The 27,167-nt window shown below is 54.6% G+C and overlaps 1 protein-coding gene across 1 annotated transcript in view; it reads right to left on the bottom strand.

Annotated features, from left to right (window-relative positions):
* LLGL2 (LLGL scribble cell polarity complex component 2) overlaps positions 1-16,164 on the bottom strand; it is a 28,577-nt gene extending 12,413 nt beyond the window's left edge. Inside the window, exons 1-7 of the mRNA XM_023729423.1 lie at positions 15,946-16,164; positions 15,594-15,653; positions 14,959-15,063; positions 3,848-3,945; positions 2,030-2,111; positions 1,636-1,751; positions 538-696 (exon numbers count right to left, since the gene is read on the bottom strand). Coding sequence (XP_023585191.1) covers positions 538-696; positions 1,636-1,751; positions 2,030-2,111; positions 3,848-3,945; positions 14,959-15,063; positions 15,594-15,653; positions 15,946-16,164 — 839 coding nt within the window. The remainder of the gene's footprint in view (positions 1-537; positions 697-1,635; positions 1,752-2,029; positions 2,112-3,847; positions 3,946-14,958; positions 15,064-15,593; positions 15,654-15,945) is intronic.
* Positions 16,165-27,167: the final 11,003 nt, after the last annotated feature.

A 27,167-nucleotide genomic window follows, 5' to 3' on the forward strand; every position in this document is an offset into this window, starting at 1 on the left:
TGGGATGGCTATGAGTCGGAACTGACTCGACAGCACCTGACAACAGCAACAACACAGGATTGTGGCTGTCAAGGCTGTTTAGCCACATAGCCTGTGTGCACGTGGAAACTCAATGCGGTGCCCCGAACATAAAACTGTAAGAAGCACACTATTCTTGCTCACTTGGGGAGGTTTGAGTTTGGGCGTCTGTCCACAGCACTGGGGTTCGAAAAACATAATATCAGTGCAAAGAACACTGGACTAGGAGTTGGTGACGCTTCGTAATCATTTTGGGTCTCAGGTTTTCTCACCTTAAAATGAGGTGACAAGTTACCCTCAAGTTCCCTTTTGGTACTGTGATGTTAACACATTATGGGCGATAGGTTCTCTGTTTGGGGGTCAGATGGGGAGCTGGGAGTCACCCTTCCTACCCCCTGCCCCGGCCTTCTAAGAGAAAAATTAAGATCCTGAGAGTCGTTACTGGGGACCAAGGGGAGAGACCAGGCATCAGTCGAGGGGACATGTCCCTGAGGGCACAGGGCTCGGGCTCAGGCTCACCGCTGTAGCACGGCATCTGAGCTGATGGTCCTGTCCTCCAGGGCGCGGAGGGCTGGCAGCTGCACTGCGAAAACGTCGCCGCTCTCCGTGCCCAGGTACAGCAGCTCACGGGAGGAGTGTGGCAGGACCACGGTGATCTGTGTGGCACTGGGGGCGGCCCTGCCAGCGAGAATGGCTGCCATGAGCTTCCTGCTGCCCAGGCTGGGGGTAGGGGGACCCTCATGCATAGGGTCCTCTGACTCCCGGCTCCCTCACCTCCCCCAGGTAAGGCCACAAACAGGTCTGTGAGGTCCTTTTGCAGGGCCCACAGAGTCTTGGGCCAGGACAAATACACTGGCTACTTTCTGCCAAGATAGGACAGAGATGGCAGAGAACCTGGGCTAAAACCAAAGAAACCAAACCCACTGCCGTTGAGTCAATTCCAACTCATGTGACTTTACAGGACAGAGTAGAACTACCCCACAGGGTTTCCAAGGAGTGGCTGGTGGATTTGAACTGCCAGCCTTTAGGTTAGCAGCTGTAGCTCTTAACCACTACGCCACCAGGGTTTCCAGCTTGGGCTAGGAGGCAGGAAAGACACCACATCGTGTGCGGATGGAGGGAGGCAGGTGGTGGCCCACTCACTCCACCCAGAACAGTGGAGGATGGAGCTCAAACACACCCCAGGCCCTGCGAGGGCTCAACAGCCACAGCAACTGACTACACCACCACCTCAGCAATCGGGATAATTCACGCAGGAAAGCTTCGCCTTCCTCAGATCTGCTGAACTTCAGTTAACTTGCTCCTTGGATTGACTGATTTTTATATGCTAGACAGTTTACTAAGAGCTTAATATGAATTGCCTCATTTAATACTCAAAGCATACCTATGAAGTTGATACTATATTTACACCCATTTTACAAATTTAAATACTGAGGCTTAAAGGTGGAGTTACTGGCAGATGCTTAAACAGAGGCAGAGCCAATACAGAAGTCTAGAGTTGTGTTTCTCCAAGGCTCAGTGTGTGGCCGTAGCCTAAGAGTAACGTGATTCCCCCTCCTCTCCAGAGTTGGGGGCAGGGTCAGGTTGGCTGGGAGAGGAAGGGGCCTCAGTCCTTACCCTGGGGGGCTGCGCAGTGTGAAGCTCTCCTCCTCCTGCAGCTCTGACACCCCAACCTTGACCTTCAGGCTCCAGAGATGCAGGCTGTTGTCATCCAACAGGGTGACCAGCTGGCACTAGGGAGGGAACAGGGCAGGGACAGGGAGGGTGCCACCTCACTAGCCAGAAAGGGCCAGATTCACTGTGGCCTCTACACACTGAGGGTCTAGGAAAGAGCCCCAGGGATCAAAAGCCCCCCGCTACTCTTGCGCCAGCCTGTGGACCCCCCACGTGGTGAAGGGAAGGTGGTCTCAGGTCTTCTATCAGCACCAAACCCAGGGCCACCAATGCTGCCTTCCCACACCACCCCTTCTGGAGGACGGGAGGGTGAGGAGGCATGGGGGAGGCCCCTCACCTGACCAGGCAGGAAGTGGATTTGCACGACAGCATTGTTCTCCCGGTGCAGCCCCATGAACTCCACGCCGGGGGCGCCGTAGCTTGGAGCAGACTCAGGAAAAACTTGGGAAGGCCAGACACCATCCCTACTTGTCCCCAGAGTGGAGACCTCTGGGCCCACACGGCAAGGACCGTCAGCATCCTGGCAGCAGAGGCTTGCCCACCCCTCCAAGCAGGCCTGCAGGACCTGGGTCTAGGCCTGGGGCAGGGAGGAGACAGCTGTGGCCCTGGCCCTGCGGGTATTCGGCCAGGGATGTGACGTCTAGGGTGGAGCCAGCTCCACCTGGGAAAGCTTCCTGGGCTAGGCAGGTAGGGCGACTCCCAGAGAACAGGGTTTTGAACTGGTTTGACCCCCTGCTGAGAAGCTGCCTTTCCACCCCAGATGTACTGAATTAGAATCTACATTTTTAACAAGATCCCCTGGTGATACTACAGAGCAGTGGTTCTCAAATTTATTATACATAAGAACCACTGGGGATCTTGTTAAAATGTACATTCTAATTCAGTATATTTGGGGTGGAAATGCAAATTCTCAGCAGGAGGTCGAGCCAGAAGAAATCTGTTTGAAACCTGGCCTTGGAAAGGTGAGGCTTTATCTTGGTAGCTGATAGGTGCTGCGGGCACCTGCCCCCACCTGAGCTGCAACAGACCCATCAGCTCCCACCTGCTGGCACCTGTGAGAAAACACAGGCGGGCATCCCCCTGGGCCCAACCCAGCAGCCACGCCCACGTGTCTTGGCAGCAGGAACTGGTAACCAGGATATGGCCACGGCCTGGCAATGATTAACCAACCGAGGTCAGGCCAAGCCAGAGGCAGGACTGGGGGCCCTGCCCTCCTATATGTACACCACCTGTGGCCCAGCGCAGGTCAGCCGACCGTGTCCCGCCCCCCACCCCGCCTGAGCTGCAGGAAGGAGGAGCCAGAGAGAGGTACAGCTTTGCTGGAGGAGGTGCCAGTGGGCTCTGCAAGAGTAGCCCCCCATCTCTCAATGCCCCTAGGTTCCACCCTGGCTCACCCTGGGGGCTCAGGTCAGATGCGGGACGTGTGTGTGCGTTCCAAGACGTCCAGCCTAGCCCAGGCCCACCAGAGCCAAGGAGAAATCCTAAGGTGACCCTCTGTCCTGAAGCCCGTGGACTGCCTCTAAGATAGTCAGAGCCCCCAGTCAGCCCCAGACCAACCCTCTGGATAAAAGACCCAACAAGACCCTGTCCAGTCACAAGCCAGGGAAGGATCGTCCCTCCCAACCTGGAGCCCAGCAGGCCAGGTCCTCTGTGCTGACCCAGTCGAGGGCACTCCCCTCTCAGGTGTGGGTGTGTGAAATCTGGAAGGGCAGCTAACCCCCCAACCCAAACCGACACCGCCCCAGTCACTGCTCGGACTCCTGTCAGGGAGAATGGCAAAGAAGATGCTTCTTGGCCACCACCGGCCTCCACTCCCCACACTGAGGACAGGCTCCCAAGGGGACATCTGGGATGAGGGGTTACCTGCAGCTTGCTTTTTCGGTGGGAGGGCTGAGAGAGGTAGGGAGGCACAGGAAGACAGGCCCAGGGTTCCAGACATGGCCTAGTGGCCCCTGGAAGGGCATATCCCCACCTGCCTTCAGGGGAATCCCCCAGAAGCTACCCCACTGCAGCTTGAGTGAATGAAGAATCCTGCTTTTATCCCAACAGACTACATGTGAGAGGAGGCTGACACCCGTCCCCAACATTCCCTGACCGTGGGGCCCCATCCCTTGCAGGCCTCGCTGGCTGGGAGCTGGAAGGGTGGAAAGGATACAGCTTGATGGCTCCGGAGCGGGTGCCAATGGCCAGCAAGCGCAGGGAGGGGCTGTAGCCAAGGGCGCTGGGCTGGTGCGGGAAACCATGCTCCACAGTCTGCAACGAGAGCCACGCGGTGGGCACGACCTCAGTGCCGGCCCCTCTGCCCCCACGGCTGTTCGGGCCAGTACGACAGTGAAGCCACAGCCCAGAGCTGCCCCCCGAGGCTCGGGCAGACCCCTGGGGCAGCCATGGCAGGCAGGAAGGAAGAAGTGGTTACTTTCAGGTCCTAACCCAGCACCTCTGAGGATTGGAGCCAAATCCAGGCCCATCCAGGCCCCACGCTCTGTCCACTCCTGAGCCTGTCCTCGGCTGTGTGGTCATCCCTGTGAGCGCCTTCTCTCCCAACATCATGTCGGCCACTTGGCCCTTCTAGGAAAGCTGACCTGGTACCTCCACCACCCATCCGATGGGAACTACCCAGCCCTTCTGGGTAGTTGGGGGCCTGGTGGTGGATGTGGGGACAAGGAAAGCTTTGGGGGACTGACACCGTGGTGGCACCTGGTCACTCAGGAAGCCAGGTTGCACTGCAGCTCCAGGCCCACCTCCGTGGCCTGACAGTTCCCAGCTCTGGACTCCAAAGCCCTGCCAACCCTAAATGTCTGATCCAAGTGTCCTTGTGGACCAGCTTCCCAGAAAGGACATCTCTGCAGGGCCGTTTGCATCTCTGTAGTAAAGATCACAGCCTTGGAAACTCTGTGGGGCAGTTCTACTCTGACCTATAGGGTCGCTGAGTTGGAACCCACCTGACAGCACACAAGGGTCATATATGCTTTTGTCCATCTCTTGCTACAGAATTAGTACACAGACATCGTAGAAAATTTGGGACATACACTCCCTGGAGAGGCCTTCACTGCTGAATATTTACTTTGTTCTAAAGTTTTTGCAAGTGGTGCGCTGATGACCATTTCTGGGCTCAGAATTTTACCTGCAACTCTGAGAACCTCCTTAGGCAGATGTCCCAGAGGTGGAAATTACAGGTTAAAAGGTCTGGCTATAAATGCCACAGACTCCCACGGACAAACCATCTTCGGGCAGGGGTTTTGGTTTTGGTTCTTAACCAGCTGCCCCGCCCCCGCCCAGGACAGTGGACATGTACTGCTAGAGCGGAGCAGAGCAAGGCGATGCCAACCAGCTGCTTTAAAGAAAAAGGAATAATTTTAACCAAGGGGACTCGGCAATTTTGCCCTGCAGGAAAGAGTGCATCAGTGAGGTGCCTTGTGGCCCATGGCTCTGTCGCCTTTGGCCACGTCACTAAGCCGCTATTGAGCCTCAAAGCAGCAGGAGATAAGGCCCTGGTGACAGCAGGTACAATGGCTTAGCAGACTCAGCTGCTGACTGATGCCCTGTCCAGTCCAGTGTGAGTGGTTCGTGGGAGGCGGCCCCATGCTGGGGTCAGGCCAGGAAGGAGAGCTCCGACGAGTGCCTATTTTGGGGGATGCCAGGGGCCAACAGGGTGTGGGATCCCCATAGGCCTTGCTGTTTGCCAGGAACCCAGCCTGCCCTCCAAACGGCTGCACCTGGAAGAGACCAGGCCACCCCAGGTCCCTGTTCAGTTATGTAAAAAATGTAGAGCCTGGAAAAACCCTGGTGAGATAGGGGAGTATCTGGAATGTAAACACTTCCCAGGAAAGCGAGGGCAGCGGACGGGATGGGGCACAGGGGACAAGCTCGGCCTCAGCCAGCCCCAGGGTGCCGAGGCCTCAGGAGCTCAGCAGCAGCCAGAGTGGCAGGATGTGGTCGCCTCGAGAAGGCTCCTGGGACAGCAGCATTTTCTCATCCCCACCAGCAACAGTAGCTCAGGCCTCTGGAATTTGGGAGGACTCAGGTGGAGAAAATGTCCTGCAGGAGCCCAGGCCCTGAGCCGTCCAGTAGAGTAGCCACCAGCCACACGTGGCTATTGTTGTTCCTAGGTGCCGTCTAGTGGATTCCGACTCACAGTGACCCCATGTGACAGAGTACAAGTGCCCCGTAGGGTTTTCTAGGCTGTAATCTTTATGGGAGCAGACTGCCAGGTCTTTCTTCCAAGGTGCTTCTGGGTAGGTTCGAATCGCCAGCTGAGTGCTTAACTGTTGTGCCACCAGGGCTCCTTATGTGGCTGTCAAGCACTTGCAATGTGCCTAGAACCACCAAGGAAGGGAATTTAAAGTTTTATTTCATTTTAATGAACTTAAACTTAAAAACAGATATTTAATTTAGCTACCGGAAAACTTTCAGGTATGCTTGGAACAACCTGGGTTCCAAAAGAACAGGGTCTGGAGTCAGGCAGACAAAGCCTCATATCTACTTTTTCTGCTGTAAATTGTATGAAACCTAAAGACAGATCAAAGATTTCCAAAAACATCAGCCGCTGAAAACCCTGTGGAGCCCAGTTCTAATCTGACACACATGGGGTCGCCATGAGCGGGTGTCCACTGGACGGCAACTGGTATTGGTGTTTCCAGAGAAAAGTTAACGTGCAAATTGAGATGTGCTGTAAGTGTAAAATACACACCAGATGTCAAAGACTCAAAAATACTTAAAAAACTGTAGAACATCTCAATAATTTATATTGATTATATGTTGAAACAATAATATTTTTGATATATTAGGCAAAATAGAATATGTTATCAAAATTAATCTCATCTATTAAAAAAAAATTTTATAGTGTGCCTCTTAGCTCAAGTAGATACACGAGACTAAACAGGCAGCTTCTGTCTGGAGGTGAGACGGGAAGGCAGAGAGGGTCAGGAGCTGGTTGAATGGACATGGGGAATCAGGGGTGGAAAGGAAGAGTGTGCTGTCACAGTATGGGGAGAGCAATTAGGGTCACATAACAATGTGTGTATTAAATTTTTGTATGGGAGACTAACTTGAAATGTAAACTTCATTCAAACCACAACAATAAACAAAAAAAATCTTTTTTATAATACACTTCTAACAGAACAAAACAAAAACAAAACCCATTGCCATCGAGTTGATTCTGACTCATAGCAAACCTACAGGACAGAGTAGAACTGCCCCCTAGGGTTTCCGAGGCTGTAATTTTTATGGAAGCAGACTGTCACGGCTTTCTCCTGCGGAGCGCATGGTGGGTTTGAACTGCCGACGTTTTGGTTAGCAGCCCAGCGCTTGACGACTGCACCCCAGAGTTCCTTCTAATACGCCTTTTCGAAAATTTAAAATGACATACGTGGCTCACATTGTGACTGTCATTATCCTGCCTCAAGGAGGAAAGTCAAGTCAGAGAGAAAACCTGCAACTGGGCCATTCAGGCCACACATTTATCCTACCAACTCATGGCCAGGAAATTCCCCCAGCATCTCACTTGAATTACTCCTGCTGGGACCAGCCTCTTTTCTCTGACCCAGAGGAAGACAAAAGATCATTCAGTCACTTGTACTCATCCCCTTCAGGGTCTAGGGGACTCTGTGGCTACCCCTCCCTCCCACCCCCATCTTCTTTTCCACAGGTCCGTTTAGAAAGAATGAGCTGAGTCAGGTTGATTAAACTCTGAATCCCCCTCTGCCACTTTAAAGATGTCTGGTCTTGGGTGAGCTACTTTGCCTCTAACCAGCTGCTGTCAAGTCAACTCAGACCCATGGTGACCCCATGTGTGTCAGAGTAGAACTGTGCTCCATAGTGTTTTCAATAGCTGATTCTTCAGGAGTAGCATGCCAGGCCTTTCTTCTGAGGCACCTCTGGGTGGACTCAAACCTCCAACCTTTCGGTAAGCCCCGAGCGACTCCTGTAGGAGCCTCGTAAATCTGATAAACAGGACAACACCAATGACAGCATTTAGCAGGGTGTCCTTGGCACTGAATGTGATATGCACTAAGACCACCTAACAGCGACTGGGGAGCCCTGGTGGCGCAGTGGTTAAGTTTGGCTGCTAACTAAAAGGTCGGCAGTTTGAATCCACCAGCCACTCCTTGGAAACTCTACGGGGCAGTTCTACTGTGTCCTACAGTCGCTGCGAATTGGAATCAACTCAACAGCAATGGGGTTTTTTTTCCCCCGGAACAGCAACTGGAAGGCTCAGCTCACCCTACAGTGCCCACAGGCTGTGCCCCACCAGTTTCCTTCCAAGTCTCTTCTCTTTCTGTTAGTTGCATCCCTCTGGGCTTCTCCTCCAAGCTAACAACCCTAGAGGGATCCAGGCTCCCTCAAGAACAAAATGAGGGGAGTGAATTTCACAGAGACCCTACAGGGCGACAGCCCAAGAAAGATGGTTCAAATGCAAATAATGTGGTGACCAGGCTCCTCCCAGGGGACTCCCCAGCTCTGGGGAGGGGGAAGTGGCACCACTTCAACATGCAAATAAGACCTACAAATCTCTGAATGAGGCAATTATCCCAGGAGGCAAGAAGTCCTGAGCAGAGACCAGGAGGTCTGGAGGCCCCAGGCCAGTAGGAGGCACCCAGGGGGTCTTGTTGGGATAGGGAAGAAGGGCGTTTCCATCTGGGGAGAGTACCATGGGCAGCTGATCAAGGGGACAGGGAGGAGCCAGAAACTGCAGACTAGGCAAGGGAAAGCTGGGCTGGCGCTGAACTCAGACACCCAACAGTTTCTCACCTCCGGCCTGGGCACCAGCTGTCCCCTGGACCTCAGATGTCCTTCCAACTCCCTCCACCCCCAGCTCCTAACTGGGGTACAAGGTCCACGTGGGCAGAACCCGCCCACCCAGCTTGTTTAGGCTTCAGGAATGTTCCACATCCTGGGGAGAGGGGGCACATAAGGTCGCCCTCAAAGAAGGCTCCCACCAGGGCCCAGGAGGTGGGCTCAGCCCCAGGGCTGCTCAGGTACCTCACGCCCTGCGGTACAACTTCAAAGACACACAGTACCTCTGAGTCACCACCCCTCCAGAAGACCCGGAAATAAAAGATATCAGGACAGAGGGTAGGGCAGGGGCTGGAGGATGGCAGGCAGAGCCTCCGAGGTGGCCAGCGGTCCAGGCCGGAAAATCCAGCCACCTCCAGCCTGGCAGCCACCAAATGTTCTCAGCTCCTGGCGCCATCCTCACCCCCCACCTCCTGAGCTCAGCACCCTGCCTACCTGTGTCCTGCCCCCAGCCTGCTACCTGGCTTAGGCGACCTCTGCCAGGGGAGGAGAGAACAATGGGTTCTTTTGACAGGGAGCTGGGAAAGGAGAGCAAAGACTCCCGGGAGCTGTCAGGCTGCAGCACGAGCTGGTGTGGAGGGAGAGCCCATCTGTCTTGCCCTGGCGCCAGGACCCTATTTCGGGCTCCCAGAAGGGGGAAGAGCAAAGGCTGTTCATTAGGCAGCAGGGCCTTCATCCCACCTGAGCAACGGGGACCCCACCTAAGAGAGAGGGCCCCGGCACTCATCAGGATGGGAGGGAGGGAACAACAGGGATCCGAGCCCCTGGAGGCTGCCCAGGGCTCCGGGAGGGGGCATGGCCAGCTGGCCTCCCTGGATGGTTCTACCTGATACTGGGTGTGGTCAGATTAGATTCCTGGTGGTGGAGGCAACCTGGCCCTCCCTGTGGGGCTGTCAGCTGACACCAGGGGCCCAGCCATGCAGAAACCAAGACAAAACCGCCTGGTGCTGGGCAGGGACAGCCGGTCAGGAAGGCACAGTTTGCTCAGGGCCTGGGGGTGGGGGAGGGTGGGCATGAGCAGGAAGGGCCCAGGAGCCTCGGCGGCAGCCCAGGACAGGCAAGATGGGCCGGCTCACCCTTATCGGCCTGACTGGTTCTGACATGCTGGGGTTTCACCAGGGAGAGAGCCAGGTCGGAGAAGTTTTCAAGGAAGCTCACGTTCCCCTGAGGAGGCAGTTCACCCCACTGAGGTACCCAGCAGGTCCCACACAATCCTTAATTGGCACTGCCAGCCTGACTTTGTCTGTCTCCCCAGCTGGCCTGAGGACCCAGTAGCCCCCACACATAGCAAGCAGCTACTTTACAGGCGAAGAAACTGAAGTTCAGAGAGGCAAAGTCACTGGCCCTAAGGTCACACAGCTGGCTGGCAGATGGAACCACAAGTCATACCACAGTCATCCTCATCCCCAGCCAGAACCCTCCACTGTAAACTGAGACCGTGCAATCTAGAGGCCTCAGTTTGCTCACCTGCAGAATGAGAGCAATACCCATTTGAGCTGTGGTGAGGATGAGGCAAGATGATGACGAGGCAAACCCTGGTCCGGTGCTGCCTTTGAAGCAGGCACCATTCTAAGCAATTTAACTCACTGAGCTGAGCACATCAACCTGGGACTATTATGATGCCCATTTTACAGATGAGGAAACTGAGGTGCAGAGAGGGTAAGTAACATGCCGCGGTCATACATAGAGGAAGCAGCAGAGTTGGGAGTCTAGAACTCTGGCCGCCTGGCCCCAGAGCCTCTGCTCCTGATCACTGCACTACATGGCCCCTCTGATGCCTGGCACTTAGCATTGGTGAGCTGGAGTTGCCCCTCCAACAGCTGGCCCCTGCAGAAGGGGTTCAGAGATGTTCACAGTCACAGTTCCTGCCCAGGCACTGGAGCCAAAGGAACAGGACATGCAGCTCCCCACGCCTGGGGGTGATGCTCTGCTCACTCTGAGACATCTCATTCAATGTGAGTAGAGAGGAGTTTGGCCAGAAGGTGCTAGAACAAAGGCCCAGTTCCCACTGGTTCAGAAGCCAGTGTCGGTAAGCCACTTGGGATTGGGCCTGTGACAGTGACAATGCATGCCACCACAGTATAGTGTGCCAGCCACCTTGCAGTGTCCTCTAGGTGCACGGCTCCTCCTCGATGCAGCTCTTGGAAGGGGCCGTCAAGGTCACCCGTCTGGTCTAGACACTGTTTACCCCTGGCCTTCAGCAGATGTAGACACTCCAGGGGGCTGACCTCACCTACCCTAGCAGGGCAGGTGCCCCTCAGGGCTCCAGCTCTGTATATCCCACAGTCTGCTGGGATTCTCCCTCTCTTGCAGGCCTCAAGAGCCTCGAGGTCCAATACTGTCCCACCCATCAGCATCTGACTCATGGTGACCCTATAGGACAGGGTAGAACTGCCTAATAGGGTTTCCAAGGCTGTAAATCTTTACAAAAGCAGACTGCCACATCTTTCTCCTGTGGAGCGGCTGGTGGGTTCGAACCACTGACCTTTCGGTTAGCAGGCGAGTGCTTAACCACGCACCACCAGGGCTCCTCTTCCAATACCGTAGCCACCTGTACATTTATGCACTAACTCACTTAAGCCATACCACAGCTCTGCGAGGCAGTGACCATTATCTCTCCAGTGTAGAGGCGAGTGACCAGCCTAAGGTCACCCAGTTGGTGACTGGCAGAGCTTTGAACCCAGGCAGTTAAGGTGCTAGGGTCAGCACTATTAACCACTGGGCAAACCTGCCTCTCGACAAATGAGCAGAATTGGCTGCTGCTCTTCTGTTTGAATCAAAACATATTACGCTCCCTCAAACCTGCTCCTTGCTCCTCCAGGACCCCCAGCTCGGTCCTTGGCACCACCATCCACTCAGGAAGGAGACTCTACGGTCATCCTGGACACGCACCTCCCTCCTCTATCCCCTCTCTAGCCTTCTCCACTCCCAACCCTGCATCACCAGGTCTCATCAACCCAAACCAAAACCAAACCTGTTGCCGGCAAGTCGATTCTGGTTCATAGCAACCCTATAGGACAGAGTAGAACTGCCCCCTAGGGTTTCCAAGGAGCGGCTGGTGGATTTGAACTGCCAACCTTTTAGTTAGGAGCCCTAGCTCTTAACTACTGCGCCACCAGTGCTCCCTCATCACCCTCAGGCCCTAAATAGTCTCTGATTCAGTGGCTTTCAACCAGGGGTGATTCTACCCCCTAGGGAACATCTGACAATGTCTGGAGACGTTTTTGGCTGCTACAGCTTGGGGGATGCTGCTGGCATCTAGAGGGCAGAGGCCAGGGATGTTGCTAAACACCCTACCATGCACAGGACAGCACCCATAACACAGAATGGTCCGCCTCGCATGGCAACAGTGCTAAGGCTGAGAGCCTGCTCTGTTCATACCCTCCCCTTCCCATCCCCACCGCTGGGGCTCCTACTCCTTCATCTCCTTCATTCTGGGCTCCGTCCAGTCACTGGAACAGTCTCTTAAAGGCTTGGATCTTACCTGCTTTGCTCAGTAGGTAAAAAAGCCCCCAGATTTCCCAATTTCAAAACTTCAGTGACAAAGCTATAATAACGAAAACAGTGCGGTGCTGGCATACGGATTGAGAGCCCAGAAATAAACCCTCACATGTATGGTCAACTGATTTTGGACAAGGGCACCAAGATCAGTCAATGGGGAAAGAACAGTCTTCTCAACAAATGGTGCCAGGATAACTGGACCTCCGCATGCAAAAGAATACAGTTAGACCCTTAGCTCACACCATATGCAAAATTATCTCAAAATGGATCCAATACATATATTCAAGAGCTAAAACTATAAAACTCTCAGAAGAAAACACAGGGACAAATCTTCATGACCTTGGGTTTGGTAACGGTTTTTTGCAACAAAAGAAAAAAAATAGATAATAAAAAAGCAAATTAAACCTTGTGTGCCTCAAAGGACACTATCAAGAGAGTGAAAAGACAATGCAAAGAACGGGAGAAAACATTTGCAGATCATATATCTGATAAGGACTTACTTTCCAGAATATATAAAGAACTCTTACAGCTGAATAACAAAAAGCCCCCAGAGTTATCTTACAGGGTAAGTTACCATGGAGTTTCCCTCCTTGGTGGCATGGTGGTTAAGTGCTACAGCTGCTAACCAAAGGGTCGGCAGTTCAAATCTGCCAGGCGCTCCCTAGAAACTCTATGGGGCAGTTCTACTCTGTCCTATAGGGTCGTTATGAGTCGGAATCCACTTGACCGCAACGGGTTTGGTTTGGTTTTTTTGGGATCACTTACTTCCCTGCTCACAGCTAGCCAAGGCTGTGTGGTGTCCTTGGCTCAGGCCCAGACTGCCGAGTTCCAGTAGCCCCTCTGAGAAGCCATCATTCCAGCCCACAGCCCTAGGACAAGCCTGGGGCTGGGGAGGGGGTGGTGTGGGTAGACCTCCCAGGATCCCAAATCCTCCAGGCTCTGGTCTCACCCTACAGTCCCACCCTCCCCACCCGCTCAGAACCTCCCCTTCCTCCTTCCCACTGCCACATCATGGAATTTCAGACCACCAGTCCCCTCCCCCCGAGACTGTGAGGTCCTGGAGGACAAAAGCGTTATCACTGTCATCTGAGATTCCACAGCGCCCAGCCCCCGGGCTGTAGATACAGTAGGTACTCAAGGCTTGTTTCTTGCACAGGAATGGAGGGAGGAAGGCAGATCAGGAGAAAGGAATCCCAGAAGCCCAGAGCCAGGCCAAGTTTGGAGACCACCAGAAGGCGTGGCAGGGTGTCCTCCACCCTGGCCCCACCCCAACCTCACCCCACCTGGGGAGAGAAGTTGGGGAGTAGGTTCCCCCCTCTTTGCAGGGCCTGTTTGTCCAGTTTCCACTGGAATTGGCCACCTTTTCAGGGTGTGAAATCCCAGTGTCACCACAGGCGATGGAGGCACATGGCGTTCATCCAGGCCTCCCCCCCCCCCCGGTCCCAAGAGCCCCAGGAGTGAGAGTGGCAGGTCCCAGGTGTCCCAAGACCCTCATTTCCAACACCCACACCCCTACTTCCCCCGAGGCCCAACAGCCCTGCCCAAAGCTTCCTTCCGTAGGTGGAGGCGACTCTGGCCTTAGAAGAGCCGAATTCCAGAGACGAATGGCCTCACAGCAAAACTCACACCAGCAACACCTGGTCAGGAAGTCGGAGGAAACCCTGACCCGCCTCGCAGTGAGATTTGGAGAGCCCCGGAAGGCACCCAGGAAACAGCAGTTGACATTCCTGGACCACTGGGCCTGGCACTTGTGCCCCTACTTCCAGTCACCCCTCGCACCAAGCCTATGGTGGCGTGACCAGCACATCGTCACCCAGCATCTAAGTGGCAAAGCTGGATTTGAACCTGGGCATTCTGGCTTCTCCACTTCTCAACTCAGCAAAAAGCAGCCAAAGAGCAGAATTTCAAATTTTCTGCAAGGAGATACAACTTTCTAGACCATCCAGACTAACACCCACTGGTTCCTCTGGTGGGGAGGGAGTGTGGGCCCAAACCTAAGGCCCTGCTGAGAGTAGCATTCCCCACCCCATCAGCCTGTCCTGGAGGGGTTCTGGTCCCCCAGGGGAGAGCAGAAAAGTGCTTTCTTTTCTGCCCTCCACCTTCCATGCAGGGGAGCAGAGGGCAGCCGCAGAGGGAAGCCAGCAGGGAGGCCAAGGGCCTAGATCAAAGCAGAGGTGAGGAAGGCCAACCTCTTATTACCCGAAACAGCTTCAGATTGCTAGGTGGCCACCTTCAGATTGCTAGGTGGCCACGAGCTAGTAAACCCTGCTCTGCTCCTGAGGTTTACAGGCTAGCGCTGGCCTCCCTGGCGAAGCCTAGCGGGGCTGGGACCCTCCCTGTGATCTCGGGTGGCACGTCACTCTGGCTTAGGGGGCCTTAGGAGCATGTTTGGCGTTGGCTGGGGTAGTCAAATGCCCATTCCAGCACGTTCTGTCAGCACCTCTCCCACCCACCCAGCCTACCACTGGGGAGGCCGGCATTTAGCCTGAGGGAAAGCTGTGTTCTCTTTCAGGGACAATTGGAGGAGGGAGGAAACAGCCATGGCCCGTGGCCCCTGGGTCCCAAGTGCCCCAGCATCGCAGCCACATCATTACCCCTCACAGGGTTCAACATCCCCTCATCTTCCTCCTCTCCAAGCCTCTTCCATGACAAGGTAGGCAGGGCAGATGGTTCTAGTCCCATTTTACAGGTGGGGAAACTAAGGCTCAGAGAGGCAGGGTGATTTGCAGATGCCACGCAGCAGGTGAGAGACTCGAGACAAGACTCCAGGAATCCGGATGCCTGGGCATCCTACCACCCTTTCCCAGGAAACCCCTCTAACAAGCCCCCGTCCCAAAGCCACGAGGCATTTCAGGCGGTGCCAAGCAGGGACCTAATGCAGGTAAAGGAAACCCAGCCAGGACACAGCAATCCCCGGACTCAGCCTCTGCCCCCCACCTTGAAGCCTGGGTCCTCCCCGCTTCCCCTCACCTTGCTGAACTGGAAGAGTTCCTGCTTAAGCCTCTCTCGCTCTGGGTCGGGGCCTGACCGCAGGAACCGCCTCATCTTGTTTTTGTTCACGGCCCCCTTGGAGACCTAGAAGGGAATCAGAGGAGCTGCTGAGTACCAGGGCGTGGGCAAACACATGGTTCCCGTCCCCAGGGACAGAGCTGCCTGCCACCCAGTCACCATCCTGGCAGCCACAGGGCTCTCTTCCCCAGGCCAGTACAGTTCCACCATCCACCACCCAGGCCCTGATGCTTCCCTAGGACCTGTGGTGTGGGGTCCGGAGGTACCAGAAGGCCGGGCCTGTATTGGGGTTGGTTAATGCTCTAACGCTGGTTCCTGGCAGCCTGTGGCCTAATAATGCCTGGCTTTATAGGAACAAGGAGGCCTGGAAGGCCCGGGGGTTAATTAGCTTAATTGTTAACCTGTTTTCTGAAAAACCATAAAACTCCAGCTAAACAGAAAGGGAAACTTCACAAGCTTCTCTCTTTCAAGTCAGAAGCAGGGTGGACTGCAAAGGCTGCCTGGCGCTGGGCCCCCAGATTAGACCCCACACAGGGGCTGGGGAGAGGCTGGGGCGATTCCAGGCCGAGGAAGGGCAAGGACACCCGGACACTCACACACCTGGTCTCGTCCTGTTCCTCACTCGTCTTGGCCGAGACCGCTCCAACCAGCCACAGCTGTCAGGAACCCCAGTGGACAAGGAGATACAGAGCGATCAGGGGTGCTGGACAGCCCGTGGCACGTGGGGGACCCCGTGTGGGGAGGGTCTGATTCTACCAGGCCCCAGGCTCCCCAGCTGACCTGTCCCACCCCCACCAGCTCCGGCCCTTCCAGCCCCAACTCCTCTGCACTGGGATGGGGTGCACTCAGAGAGGCCCCCTTTCCCAGGGGCCCAAGTGGAACGCCATCAGGAGACTAAATCTGCTCCCAATAAAGAAACCAGATCAGGGCCCAAAAATGTCCACCCACCATAGGACGCATTCCCAACCGACGGGAAACTATTTCTGGATTAGCCTTGGGGGCGGGGAGGATCATCTGGGCTCCAGCTTCCTGCTCCAGGAGCTCGGCCTCCCGCTGGCCTCCCGCTGGCCTCCCGCTGGCCACAGGCTCCACGGCTGGGCCTGTGCTGGGAATGGCTGGGCCTGTGCTGGGAACGCTGGGCTGGGCCCACCCCGGAAATGGCTCCATCCCTCAGCTCGGGGCTCGGTACAGTCTCCCAGTGGGCTCCACTCATTCCATGCTGGACTATAAAGGGAGGGGACAGTCCAGTCCTTGCCCTGGAGGATCTTGCTCTGGAACAGGGGCAGGTAGGGACAAGACAGTGCAGGGTGGGCATTTCATGGCGGGGCCAGAAGGGGCCCAGAGCAAATGGGGCAGGGGGAGGGGGGATATACCGCTGGAGAAGAAGGTACCTGAGGCCTGAAGGACGTCGCAAAGATTCTGGCTTCTTGGGAGGTGGCAAAAATTGATCATCAGGCCAAGACTTTGCATATGAAAAAGGACCCTGTATCAGTCTAAGCCCGGGGGCTTCCTTGAAGCTGGACGGGGCCAGGGAGCTGGCTACACCCAGCTAGCATGCAACGCCAAGTTGGGAGGGTGTGGAGGGCTTGCCATGTGGGGAAGGGTCACCCCATTCTGTACTCATGTTGCAAAAAAAGAGGCTGAGATTCATCCTGGCCAATGACTAGGACCCGTACGGTCAGTGCCCTCCAAACCAAAGGCCACCCCAGCCAGGAGCAGGCGGAACCAGCCCTCAGGGCCGCCACCAGCAGCCTTCCGGGGAAGCCAAAAAGCCCACCACTTGTGGGAGGGGAGGGGTGGCCACGAGAGGTTTGTGGCTCACAGTTTAGGGGAGCCAGAGCCTTGAGTGGAGGCCTGCCTGGCAGGGTCAGCCCAGGGTCAGGAACCTCCCCCTTCCCCAGGAACAGCAGAGGTGGGGGACTCCCTCCCAGGTACCCACTTGCTCCAGGCCTCCAGCAGGAATACAGAGAACAAAAATGGGCTGACAAAGCCCTGGAGGTTCCTGGGATTGGCAGAGAAAACAGTCTCAGGGGCCTGCAGCCATCTCGGCTGCCTGGACAAACAGCTCTGTGGGCCTCCTCGCATTCCAGCCACGGGGGAGGGCAGCACCAGCTCATAAATCAGCTGCTCCTGGGGGCCCCCTCCCCTTTCCGGGCCTGGGGCACTGGGTAGGAAGTGAGGAGGGACTTCTGGAAAACGCGAGGGACCTGCAGGCTTGGGAGGGCAGACCTGGGGTCCACCCTGCAAGACGCCCACAGGCCATGGGAGCCCAGAGGGCAGGGAGGGAACAAGGGGGCACCGGGCCAGCTGTTCCAGGGGCCCCACACAGGCTCAAAGGAGACAGCATTCGCTCCAGGAATCCAAGGTAGTGCCTCCCCCACAAGCCTCTGGGAGAGTGGGGGTGGGAAGGAGACAGGGCCAGGAGAGGCCTCAGGAGACTCCCCACTCAGCCAGGAGGGCTCAGCCGGGAGGGCAGACGGGGCTCAGCATCTGCATCCAGGCAAACGCCCCTTGGGGCGCCTGCTGCAACCCAGGCATGGTACCAAACCTTTTGCATGTTTTTATTATTATTATTTTAAAATTTTGGCTTAGGTAATCCAATGCCATTGTGGAAAAAGCAAACATTACAAATAATCCTCCCTAAGTCCCACCTCCCAGAGGTAAGGTAACCCCAGCACTGAGTGGTGTGGATCCCGAGCAGCATCTGCCCCTCGCACTTCTGTGCGAGCCTGTATGCCAACTTCCTGACGGCAAAGCCATCCTGAAAGGAATCTGTCTCCCCGCTTGACTGATGAGGAAATGAAGACCACAGGGGCCAAGCAACTTGTCCAAGGTGATCAAGTAGCAGGCGGCAAAACCTGGATTTGACCCCATATCTGGCTACATCCCAAAGCAAAGGGCTTTGGGAGGCAGCAAAAGATGGATCTTCTAAGACGGAGGATGCCTAATTACACCTCTGGAGTTAGAAGGCAGAGCCTTGGTTAAGTGCTTGGCTGCTAACTCAAAGGTCAGCAGTTCAAACCCACCAACTGATCCATGGGAGAAAGACACGGCAGTCTGCTTCCATAAAGATTACAGCCTTGGAAACTCTATGGGGCAGTTCTACTCTATCCTATAGGGTCATTATGAGTCAGAATTGACTGACAGCAACTTTTTTTTTTTTTTTTTAAAGTTAAAAGGCAGAGCCACATGCAGACACACACATACATAAATGCCATCAGCTCAGGGCCAACCGAGTGGTTTAGGGCCCCAGGGCTCAGGCCTGGCCACTGTGCACAGGGGCTCGTGGGGCCTGGCTGAGCATAGCTGGGCAGCCTTGCACGGGCCGCTGCCCATTCCACAGGGGCTGGGACTGCAGTGCTGCCGGGTGATGGCGCCAGGACAAGTTGGGGCTGCCCCAGCACCTGCTCACCACCCCACCCCACCCGTCAGTGAAATACAGAAATAACCATGCAGGTTACTGCATAAAGGAGCACCATGCCTTCTTGAAGCGGGGGACAGGTTTGGGTCTGGCTGAACTCATCTCCAGCCAGCCCCTCAGCTTCACTGACCCCAGACAAGCAGGTTCTGCAGAGAAGCTTCAGAAACCCAGGCCCTGAGCTTCTGAGTGTGGAACAGATCTCCCACTCAGCCCACACCTGGAGGGAGGCAGAGTTTGGCAGGGAGCAGGCACCGTCTGAGGTCTGGGGACATGGCAGTGACTAACAGACAAGACTCCTTACTTGACCGAGCTTATTTGCTAGCAGGGTAGATGAGGGTTCCCAAGTACACACATCAGTCAACCAGGTGATTGCAGATAGAGAGAAGGGCTATAAGAAAATGCAGGAAGATGCTAAGGTAGAAGACCAGGACTTGGTGGTCAGCAGCCTCGAGTGAACACTTCTGCGTCAGGAGCTGGCACTCACTGTACCTTCTGCCTGGGACACTTCTCCAGAACTCACCCGCCTCCCTCCCTTACCTCCTTCGGTTTCTACCCAGGTGTCACCTTCCCAGGGAGGCCTTCCTTCCCTTTAACCTCCCATGACGTTAGGTCTTCTCCTTCCCTGCTTTGTTTCTCTCCTTCACACTTGCCAGGATTTAACACACCGCATGTTTTACTTATTACCCTTGTTTATCACCTGCATAATCCCCTACAAGAATACAAGTCACATTAAGGTCCTTTTTTTCACTGCTGCACCCCAAGGGCACATCGTAAGTGCTGGTTATCTGTTGAATGAATGAATGGAGGAGGTGATATCAACTGGAGACCTGAATGACAGGAAGTGGCCAGCCACATTAAGATTCAGGGGCAGAGGGGGGAAAAGGAAGACACAATGCTTAGGGGACACCGAGCTTCTGTTAAGGGTGATGACTGAACAACACGATGGACACATTTAATGTCCCTGAACTGTGTATGTGAAGATGGTTGAAATGGCAAATGTTTTGTTAGCTATATATTTACCACAATAAAAAATACATACTAAAAAAAAAACAGAAAGATTCAGGGCAGAGCGTGTCAGGCAGAAGGAACAACAGGTGCAAAGACCCCAAGGCAGAAACAAGCTTGCAAGTTCCAGGAAGATGAAGACTTTGATGGGGCTGGGCGCAGGGAACAAGGGGGGATAGAAGGAAGTGGGGTTGGAAAGGGAGACCTCGTGGTCCACCAGGAGCCTACTGCCTGCCAGTCCTGAGCAGGGGACTGACGTGGCCTGCCCTCCCACCCGGTACCCCCTCTGCTTGGGCCTATGGTCGGCTAGTCCATCTGCTCACTCCACCCTGGGCCCTGTTCACTGTGGTCTCTGCCATTCTATCTGCAACCCTTCTTGGCCCCACCAGAAGCACTTCAATGTCACCTCTCCCAAGAAGACTTCCCTGTCTAGACCCACCCTGCCCATTCTCACTGCCCTCCCTCAGCCCTTGACCACATAGTGTGCTAAAATGGTCCCTCAAAACCACTGTGGACGTGGCACTCACCCAGCCACATGAATGTTCACCCCAGCCTTGTGGTGCAGGTTATTAAGCCATTGGGTAAAATTGGAAGCCACCTAGTGTCCCACACCACGGGACAGGGAATGCTTACAGTGGTGAAATGGGTAGATGACTATTTACTGGCATGGAAGCACATGTACAATGTACCCAAGAGTCAGGTGTCACCTAGCGAAGATGTTTCCACAGAAGACAACATACTGGAAGGGTGATGGGATTAGAGGTGAGTTTTCTCTTCTTTTGGCTGATCTGTCCCCTGGAGGGGTTAAGAGGGTCAAATGGGAGAGGAGAGAAGGCCCCAGGCAGCATCAGGTGGGAGGATGGTCCTAGGCTCACAGTAGCCTCTCGTGCCCCTGTCCCCAAAGGGGGCTGGATTCTTCTCCATCATGTTAACCTGAGTAGGGAGAGGCACCTGCCAGGGACACCAAACAGGTACAAAGGCAGGGAAAGCCAGGTAGACCTGTATGACCTTGGGCAAGTCCCATAAGCTCTCTGGCTTCTGGGCCTGGGGTCTGGGGTTAAAAGGATGCTACTACTCCACAGGCTTCAACTGGGGGGGGGGGGCAGGAAATGGTTTGGCAAACTCCCAGGTGCCATCACTACCAAGAATCACCTGGGCGAAGAGACAAGTTCAGGAGCCCCACAGGCTGAGGAGCCCCATCTGCTTCCCCAAGTCCCATGCCGGGAAAGGTCTGGGGCAAAGTCCCTGAGGACTTAAAGATCACCAAGGGTTGTGGTGTCCTGCTCTGAGGACTCCACCTGGCAAGGACCCAACCCGAGAGGTGAGCTTCCAAAGAAGCATGTTCTCCATCCCCCTGACTTGTAAAGATTGCCCCAAGATCGGCCTCCATTTCTGCCCACCTCGTCCTCCGGTGCCCTTCTTTGCTACCTGGTAACCCTCACCCTGGTGGGTTCCTGGACTCTCTCTACTTACTGACCTCTTACCTTCTCTTTAAAATGGAACTCACAACAGCCCAGAGCCCTTCCTGCCGTGTCCTCTGTCCCGCAGGAGATGGCACTCAGGGTTGATGCAGGGCCACGGGAGGCTTGCTGACTTGTAGCTGGTTGCCCCTCCTTTCCCACATGAGCCTGAATTCCCTGTGTGCAGCTGATGGGCTGTTCCCTTCCCTTCTCACTGCTCCAGTCACCCACCACTGCCACCGGCCATCAAAACCGTCCTGGGTCTAGGACAGGTCTCCCCATACCCTGATGCCCACACCCTGGAAAAAAAACAGGAGAGTTCTCTATTGGGTGACAAGCTAGAAAATCCACACCCTGTCTTCCCTGCCCATCCATGCCCTGCTGCAACACATAGCTAAACCCCCACTACATCTCAAGAGCTCAGTGAAGAACCAGAGGAGGCAGAGAGGGAAGAGCTGCATGGGGCAGGCTTGTCTTGGGCCGCTGCTCCAGCAATAGACCTGACTGTGCCAGGCAGGATGAAGGAGGTGAGCAGCCTGGGCTGGCACTTTTTTGGGGTGCCTGGGCTAACTTGTCCCCATGAGACATGGCTTGACCAAGCCGAGCCAGCCCGTCTGTCCTGAAGGTATGAGATGGACCAGCTCCACTAGTCTGGTGGGAGAGTCTACACCCAATGGTGGGACTCCAGCCTCCTGCCCAAGGGCGAGATGGCCCCTCAAGCCACACTCAGCCTCCACCTGCGTCCATGACCTCCAACAGCCAACACACAAGTGCACATGGCGTCCAAGCTCTCATCTTGTCTCCCCTTGGCTCATGCTCCCCACAGCCCTGCTGCTGATTAAGAAGCTGCCCTGTCTTCCCCAACATCCTGTGTGAGGCCTGTGTGTGGCTTTGGCCTCCCGGCTGATGGATGTGATTATGTCCCTGCACCACCTACCAGTGGGAGTAGTAGGACAGGGCTCTAAGCAATGGAGGTAGCTACTGACCCCTCAGCCTTTGCCTGTGCCAACTCAGATGCCCAGGGCTGCTTTGCAAGGGCCCATGTTGCCCTGGGAAACCCAATCTCCCAGTATAACAGGCAGGCCCCTGACCAGCAGCTTAGCAACCAAGTCTTGGCTGAAAGGGCACCTCTATGGAGGTGGGACCAAGGAGAACACAGAGAGAGAGAGAGAGACAAAGAGAGAGTTAACAAGTGTTGGGGAAACCAGAGAAATCACTGTTGTTAGGAACTGAGAACTTTCTATGTGCTGCACCTTACATACATCATCTTGTTTAATTATTACAATAATTACTTATGAAATAACTGACTCAGAGAGACATTAGGCCAGCAGTTAGGAAGAGGACACATCCCAATTGAACCCCAATCTGTCTGACTCCAGAACCCTCTGCTCAGTTCGGGCCTCTCTCCCAGGACAAAGGGGTTAGCTAAGATTAGGGCAAGGGGAGTTACTGCTTAAGGGGCACTGGGCTTCTGTTCAGTGTGATGGAAAAATCTGGAAACGGATAGTGGTGATGGTTGCACAATGTGATGAGCATAATTGATGTCACTGAATTGTAGAGGTAAGAAATGTTGAAATGCTAAATGTTTTGTTGTTGTATTTTTACCACAATTTAAAAAAAATATATATATATATATATATGTAAATAAAAATTAAAAAACAGTAGGTGGACGGGATGGACCTTTTGAGGTAATCTGCCGGAACAAACTTTACCTGCCCAGGGAAGGCCTGGTGGTCAGTCTCTGTCTCCACCACAGCCCCACCCTACAACCCTGGGAGAGTCACTCAACGCTCCTAAATGGTTTCCCTCCCTGCTGCCACTTCTGGGCCCATGAGGATGGGATGGGGAACTCGGCGTGAAACCCCAGCTCCCCATGCATCTTCACTTCCCCACTCCCATTCTGGGGACCCAGTTACCTTCTGCAATCCAATGCCAGTCACTTTCCAGGGAAGTGACCAATTGGATGAGCCAAGCGTGAAGAAAAGCAAAACCAGTCTTGGGAGAAGAGGCCAACCTACCTGAATCTGGGGTGGGTGGGCCTCCTGCGCCCATCCAATCAATTCTGGGCCCTCCCACCTGCCCCTAAACTTGAACACTTGTCCCAAGGAGCTTCTAGAAAATGTCAGCTCCAGGGGGAACAGATGTGCCTACCTAGTTCATGGTTGCGTCCCCAGAGTTCTGTGCCCCTGACACATGGGAGACGCTCAAATACTATTTAAAGAGCCCCCTCATCTCCTTGGAGTCTTTGCTCAAAGGCCACCTTCTGCATGAGGCCCACCCTGACTACACTTTCCAAAGTTACAACCTGCCCCCTACCACCCAAACTGTTGCTGTGGAGTCAATTCCAACTCAGTGACCCTACAGGACAGAGTAGAACTGCCCCATAGGGTTTCCAAGGAGTGGCTGGTAGATTCGAACTGCCAGCCTTTTGGTTAGCAACTGTAGCTCTTAACCTCTACGCCACCAGGGTTTCCTACCACGGGAGTTTCCAATTCCCTGCTCTAGATCTTCTTACTCTCTAAAGCTCACAGTGTTTTTAACACATTATTTATTATTTAGGCTCACACTTTGCACTCACTTTAGAATGTAAGCTCCATGATGGCAAAGATGTCAGTTGGCTTTGTTTACACATTATCCCATGCCTGGCACCCAAGAGGCCCCAATAAATGCTTGTTGAATGAATTAACAGGATTAATAACTAGGCGAGGTCTTCTCCTGGCAGAAGCCGCTGGCCCCAAAAGGCACAGGGCTGGGCTTCCACATGGTCCCTCGGGGAACTTGCCTACCCTATTCTTAACACTCTGGTCAAGGCAAGGGCCACTGGACGCCATGCTGGGGATACCTGCATGCTTGTGGACCCTGCCTCACTCAGACCGAGGTTCCAGGATATGCAGCTCCTTGGCAAGGAGAATCCCAAAATAATATAATTGACCAGAGTCACATAGTCCCATGCCCAGATGTCCCTCTCGCCAAGCCCTGGGACACTAAGTCAGGTGATTCGAGAGAAGACTCTGATCTGTGCTGAATTCTTGAAGGGTAGACTCAGGTGCCCAGGAGCTTCCCTGTCCCCATGCCCAGGGAGCCTCTCCTAGCTCAAGAATTCACTGTGGTTCCTGGGAAGGGGAAGGAGTGGGGTGACTCCTGCTTCCTCTCAGAGGCAAGGCCACCCCAAAGGGAGCTGGACAAGGCCCTGGCATTGGGCTGCAGGGAGGGTCTCCAGGCGGTGAGCTAGGGCTGAGGAAGGGCAAGCAGTGCCGGTGGCCCCACTGGGGGAAGCCCATTTCCTGCCCCCATCCCATTTCTTCCCTGTGACCTGCTCCTGGGCAGAGGAAAACAAAATCACCAAGCAGACCTGGCATGCCTCGACCCAGAAGGAGCCCTGATAACTGTATCGCCTGAGCGAGATAAGAAGGCAACTTGGAGGTGAGAACTCAGGGTAAGTGTGTCCAGACAGCCAGTGCTGCTTAAAGCAGCCAACCCAGGAGCAGAGGCCATCAGCCCCCAAGCCAGGTGTCTCAAACAACTGCCTCTGACAAGTCTGGAAAGCCCAGGAAGGCTGAATAATCCCCCAAGAAACTAAGCCTCCTCATACTGCTCTTGGACACTTCTGCCAGGGATGCTCAGTGTCCCCAGTGGGGTAGGCAGGGGGTCACAGACTGATGGCAGAGGCTCCAAGGAGCAGGAGAAGTGGCAAGGGCCACTGGGACACAGGTGAAGTTGAGAGGACACTGCCATCTATCTACCTCCGCCCCCCACCCCCAGGAACAAGGTCTTGATTTAAAAACCTCTGACCTCCGGAGGCTTTCAAAGATCACAAAATCGCAACCTCCGCTGCTCCCAGATGGAGAAGCCAAATTCCCTCACAACCCACCAGGCAACTCCAAAAGACACAGGCGCTGCCCAAAGGCCTGCGTGGTGAAGCTCACCCTTACTGGCGCCTGCTGTGAGCTGGGCCACACATGTTCCTGACATTTTGCGTCCCCTCATCAACATGTGTACAAATTGGGCTCACTAAGTGACTGAGCCAAGGGCCCACAGCAAGGCCATGACTCAAAACTACCCCGGGCAGCTGGAAAAATGCTAAAAAAACAATAAATATTATGTTTGAGGGAGAATTTTTTTCCCTCTCATTTTATACTTCCATATAATGTTTGCTCTTCCCCACCACGCACTTCTATTACCCTATTGCTTTTTTAAATGAACAGGAGCCGTCTGGTATTAGGGGTCTTTTTTCGTGGTGCAAATGGTTACACGCTAGATTAATAACTAGAAGGTTGGCAGTTTAAACCCACCCAGAGGCATCTCAGAAGAAAGGCCTGGTGATCTACTTTCAGAAGGTTACAAATCATCGAAAACCCTAAGGAGCACAGTTCTACTCTGGAATACACGGAGTCACCACTGTAAGTCGGTTTGGTTTGTGTGTGCTAAAACGTTCCTAAGTTTCTGGGGTGATGAAAATGGTCTGGAACCAGACAGTGATGACAGTTGATTGTATTAAATGCCACTGAATAAATACTCTTCAAAATGGTAGATTTTATGTTATGTACATTTTATCACAATTTTTAAAAGTTACTATTACTTTAAAAACACAACTAAGTCAAACAATAGTTTAGCTTAACTAGTAAAAAAATGTCTGCCTTGAGCACTGTGCTCTTTCAAGATCTGTCTATATGGGATCAAATTGACAACAGCAACTGAATCATTAGATAGGAACCTTGGCGGGCAGTCAGTTTCTGTTCATGGGGGAGGAACAGCTCAGAAAAGGAGGGTGAGAATGGTTGCACAACTCAAAGAATGTAATCGATGTCACTGAATTGTACATGTAGAAACTGCTGAATTGGTGTATGCTCTGCTGCGTGTATTCTCAACAACAACAAAATACATAAAATTTAAAAAAAGAAGAAACAAGTCTTGATTACTTAAAAAAACACAAGTATTAACCCGCCACCAAATGAGCCAACTTTCTCCTATAGTCCACTGCCTCAGGGAGGATTGGGGACCCACAATGGCCTCCCACAGACTGGCCCAATCTAATCTCGGTGAAGAGGGCGGGCCCCGAGAGCTGGGTTGGGTCCTGGCTGCCACAATTGAGCACCGTGGGCAGGTCGCTTAAGAAAAAACCAAACCTGAGTTCCACACGCATAAAATAAAGGAGCCGAAACATCTCTCCAAGATCCCTTCCTGCGCCGAGCTCAGCCCACACACACCTAGACTCTCTCCAAAGCCACTTCCCACCTTGGTCTCCCCCGGGTTACGCCAAGGTCTTCTTGGGCTCCTGGGCTCTTCCCACTCCGGTTTGCTTGACGTCCTGACACGCCCATCCCCTTCCTTCTCGGAATCCCCTCGGCAGCACGATGGGACCCAGAGTTGTAAACTCCTGCAGGCGGTGCCGAGAGCCCGGGAGCAGAAAACCTGCATCAGCACATGCATCCCCATGGGAAGGGACGCTGACTCTAAGCCCTGCCTGCCTCACCCAAAGCTCACTTGTCTCAGGTGAGGCCCTCAGGGGCCCGTACCGCGGCTCCCCTAGTTTCGCTCAGCTCTCTCCACAACCAAGGCCCAATCTGTCCACGAACCGTCCAACCGGATCAAACCAAGAGCAAACTTTGCACACTTTCTTTGGCAAGACAGAATTTTCCACCTCTCGCCAAGTCCGAATCTCCCACAGAGCAATAATCCCCACCCCTGCTGGCGTGGAAAACAGACTGGGTCTCCGTCTAAAGGTGTCCAAAGCCGCCTCGGGCGGAGAAAGGCCCTGAGACCGAAGTCTCTCCGGCGGGCTTCCTGCGTCCGGGGATTAGGAGGCACAAAAGCCCGGGAGGGAGCGGGCCCAGATGGCAGGGGCTAAGCCGCCGAGGTAAAGCGCTCCGGCGGCCGCTCGGGGACAGACGGCCATCCGGAGACGCGTGTCGCCGACCTCTCGGCCAGGCGTCCTGCACGTGCGGTCCGAGGCCCGGGGTCCCCGTCTCCGACGCAGTGTCCCCGCACGCAGCCGCGCCGGGCACCTGTTTTCCCGCTCCCCAAAGCCAACACCATTGTGCAAACCCGAAACCCAGATTCCGTCATCGCAGGAGGATTAGGCAGAGAGAAGTTCCCGGCGGCTCTTTCTACAGGTGTCTTTCTCCCGGAGGAGCCAGCGCTAGGGCGCGGCGGTCGAACCTGGGCACAGCCCTCCCCGCCCGGACCGGGAAGCCCGGGTGTCTCGGCCCTCGCCTGCCTCCCTGCCCCGGTGGCGGGCGCCCCAAGGGGTCGGGCCGGGCCAGGTAGGTCCCGGGTCCGCGTCT

This window comes from Trichechus manatus, unplaced genomic scaffold (assembly GCF_000243295.1).
Source record: "Trichechus manatus latirostris isolate Lorelei unplaced genomic scaffold, TriManLat1.0 scaffold00028, whole genome shotgun sequence".
Classification (NCBI taxonomy): domain Eukaryota; kingdom Metazoa; phylum Chordata; class Mammalia; order Sirenia; family Trichechidae; genus Trichechus; species Trichechus manatus.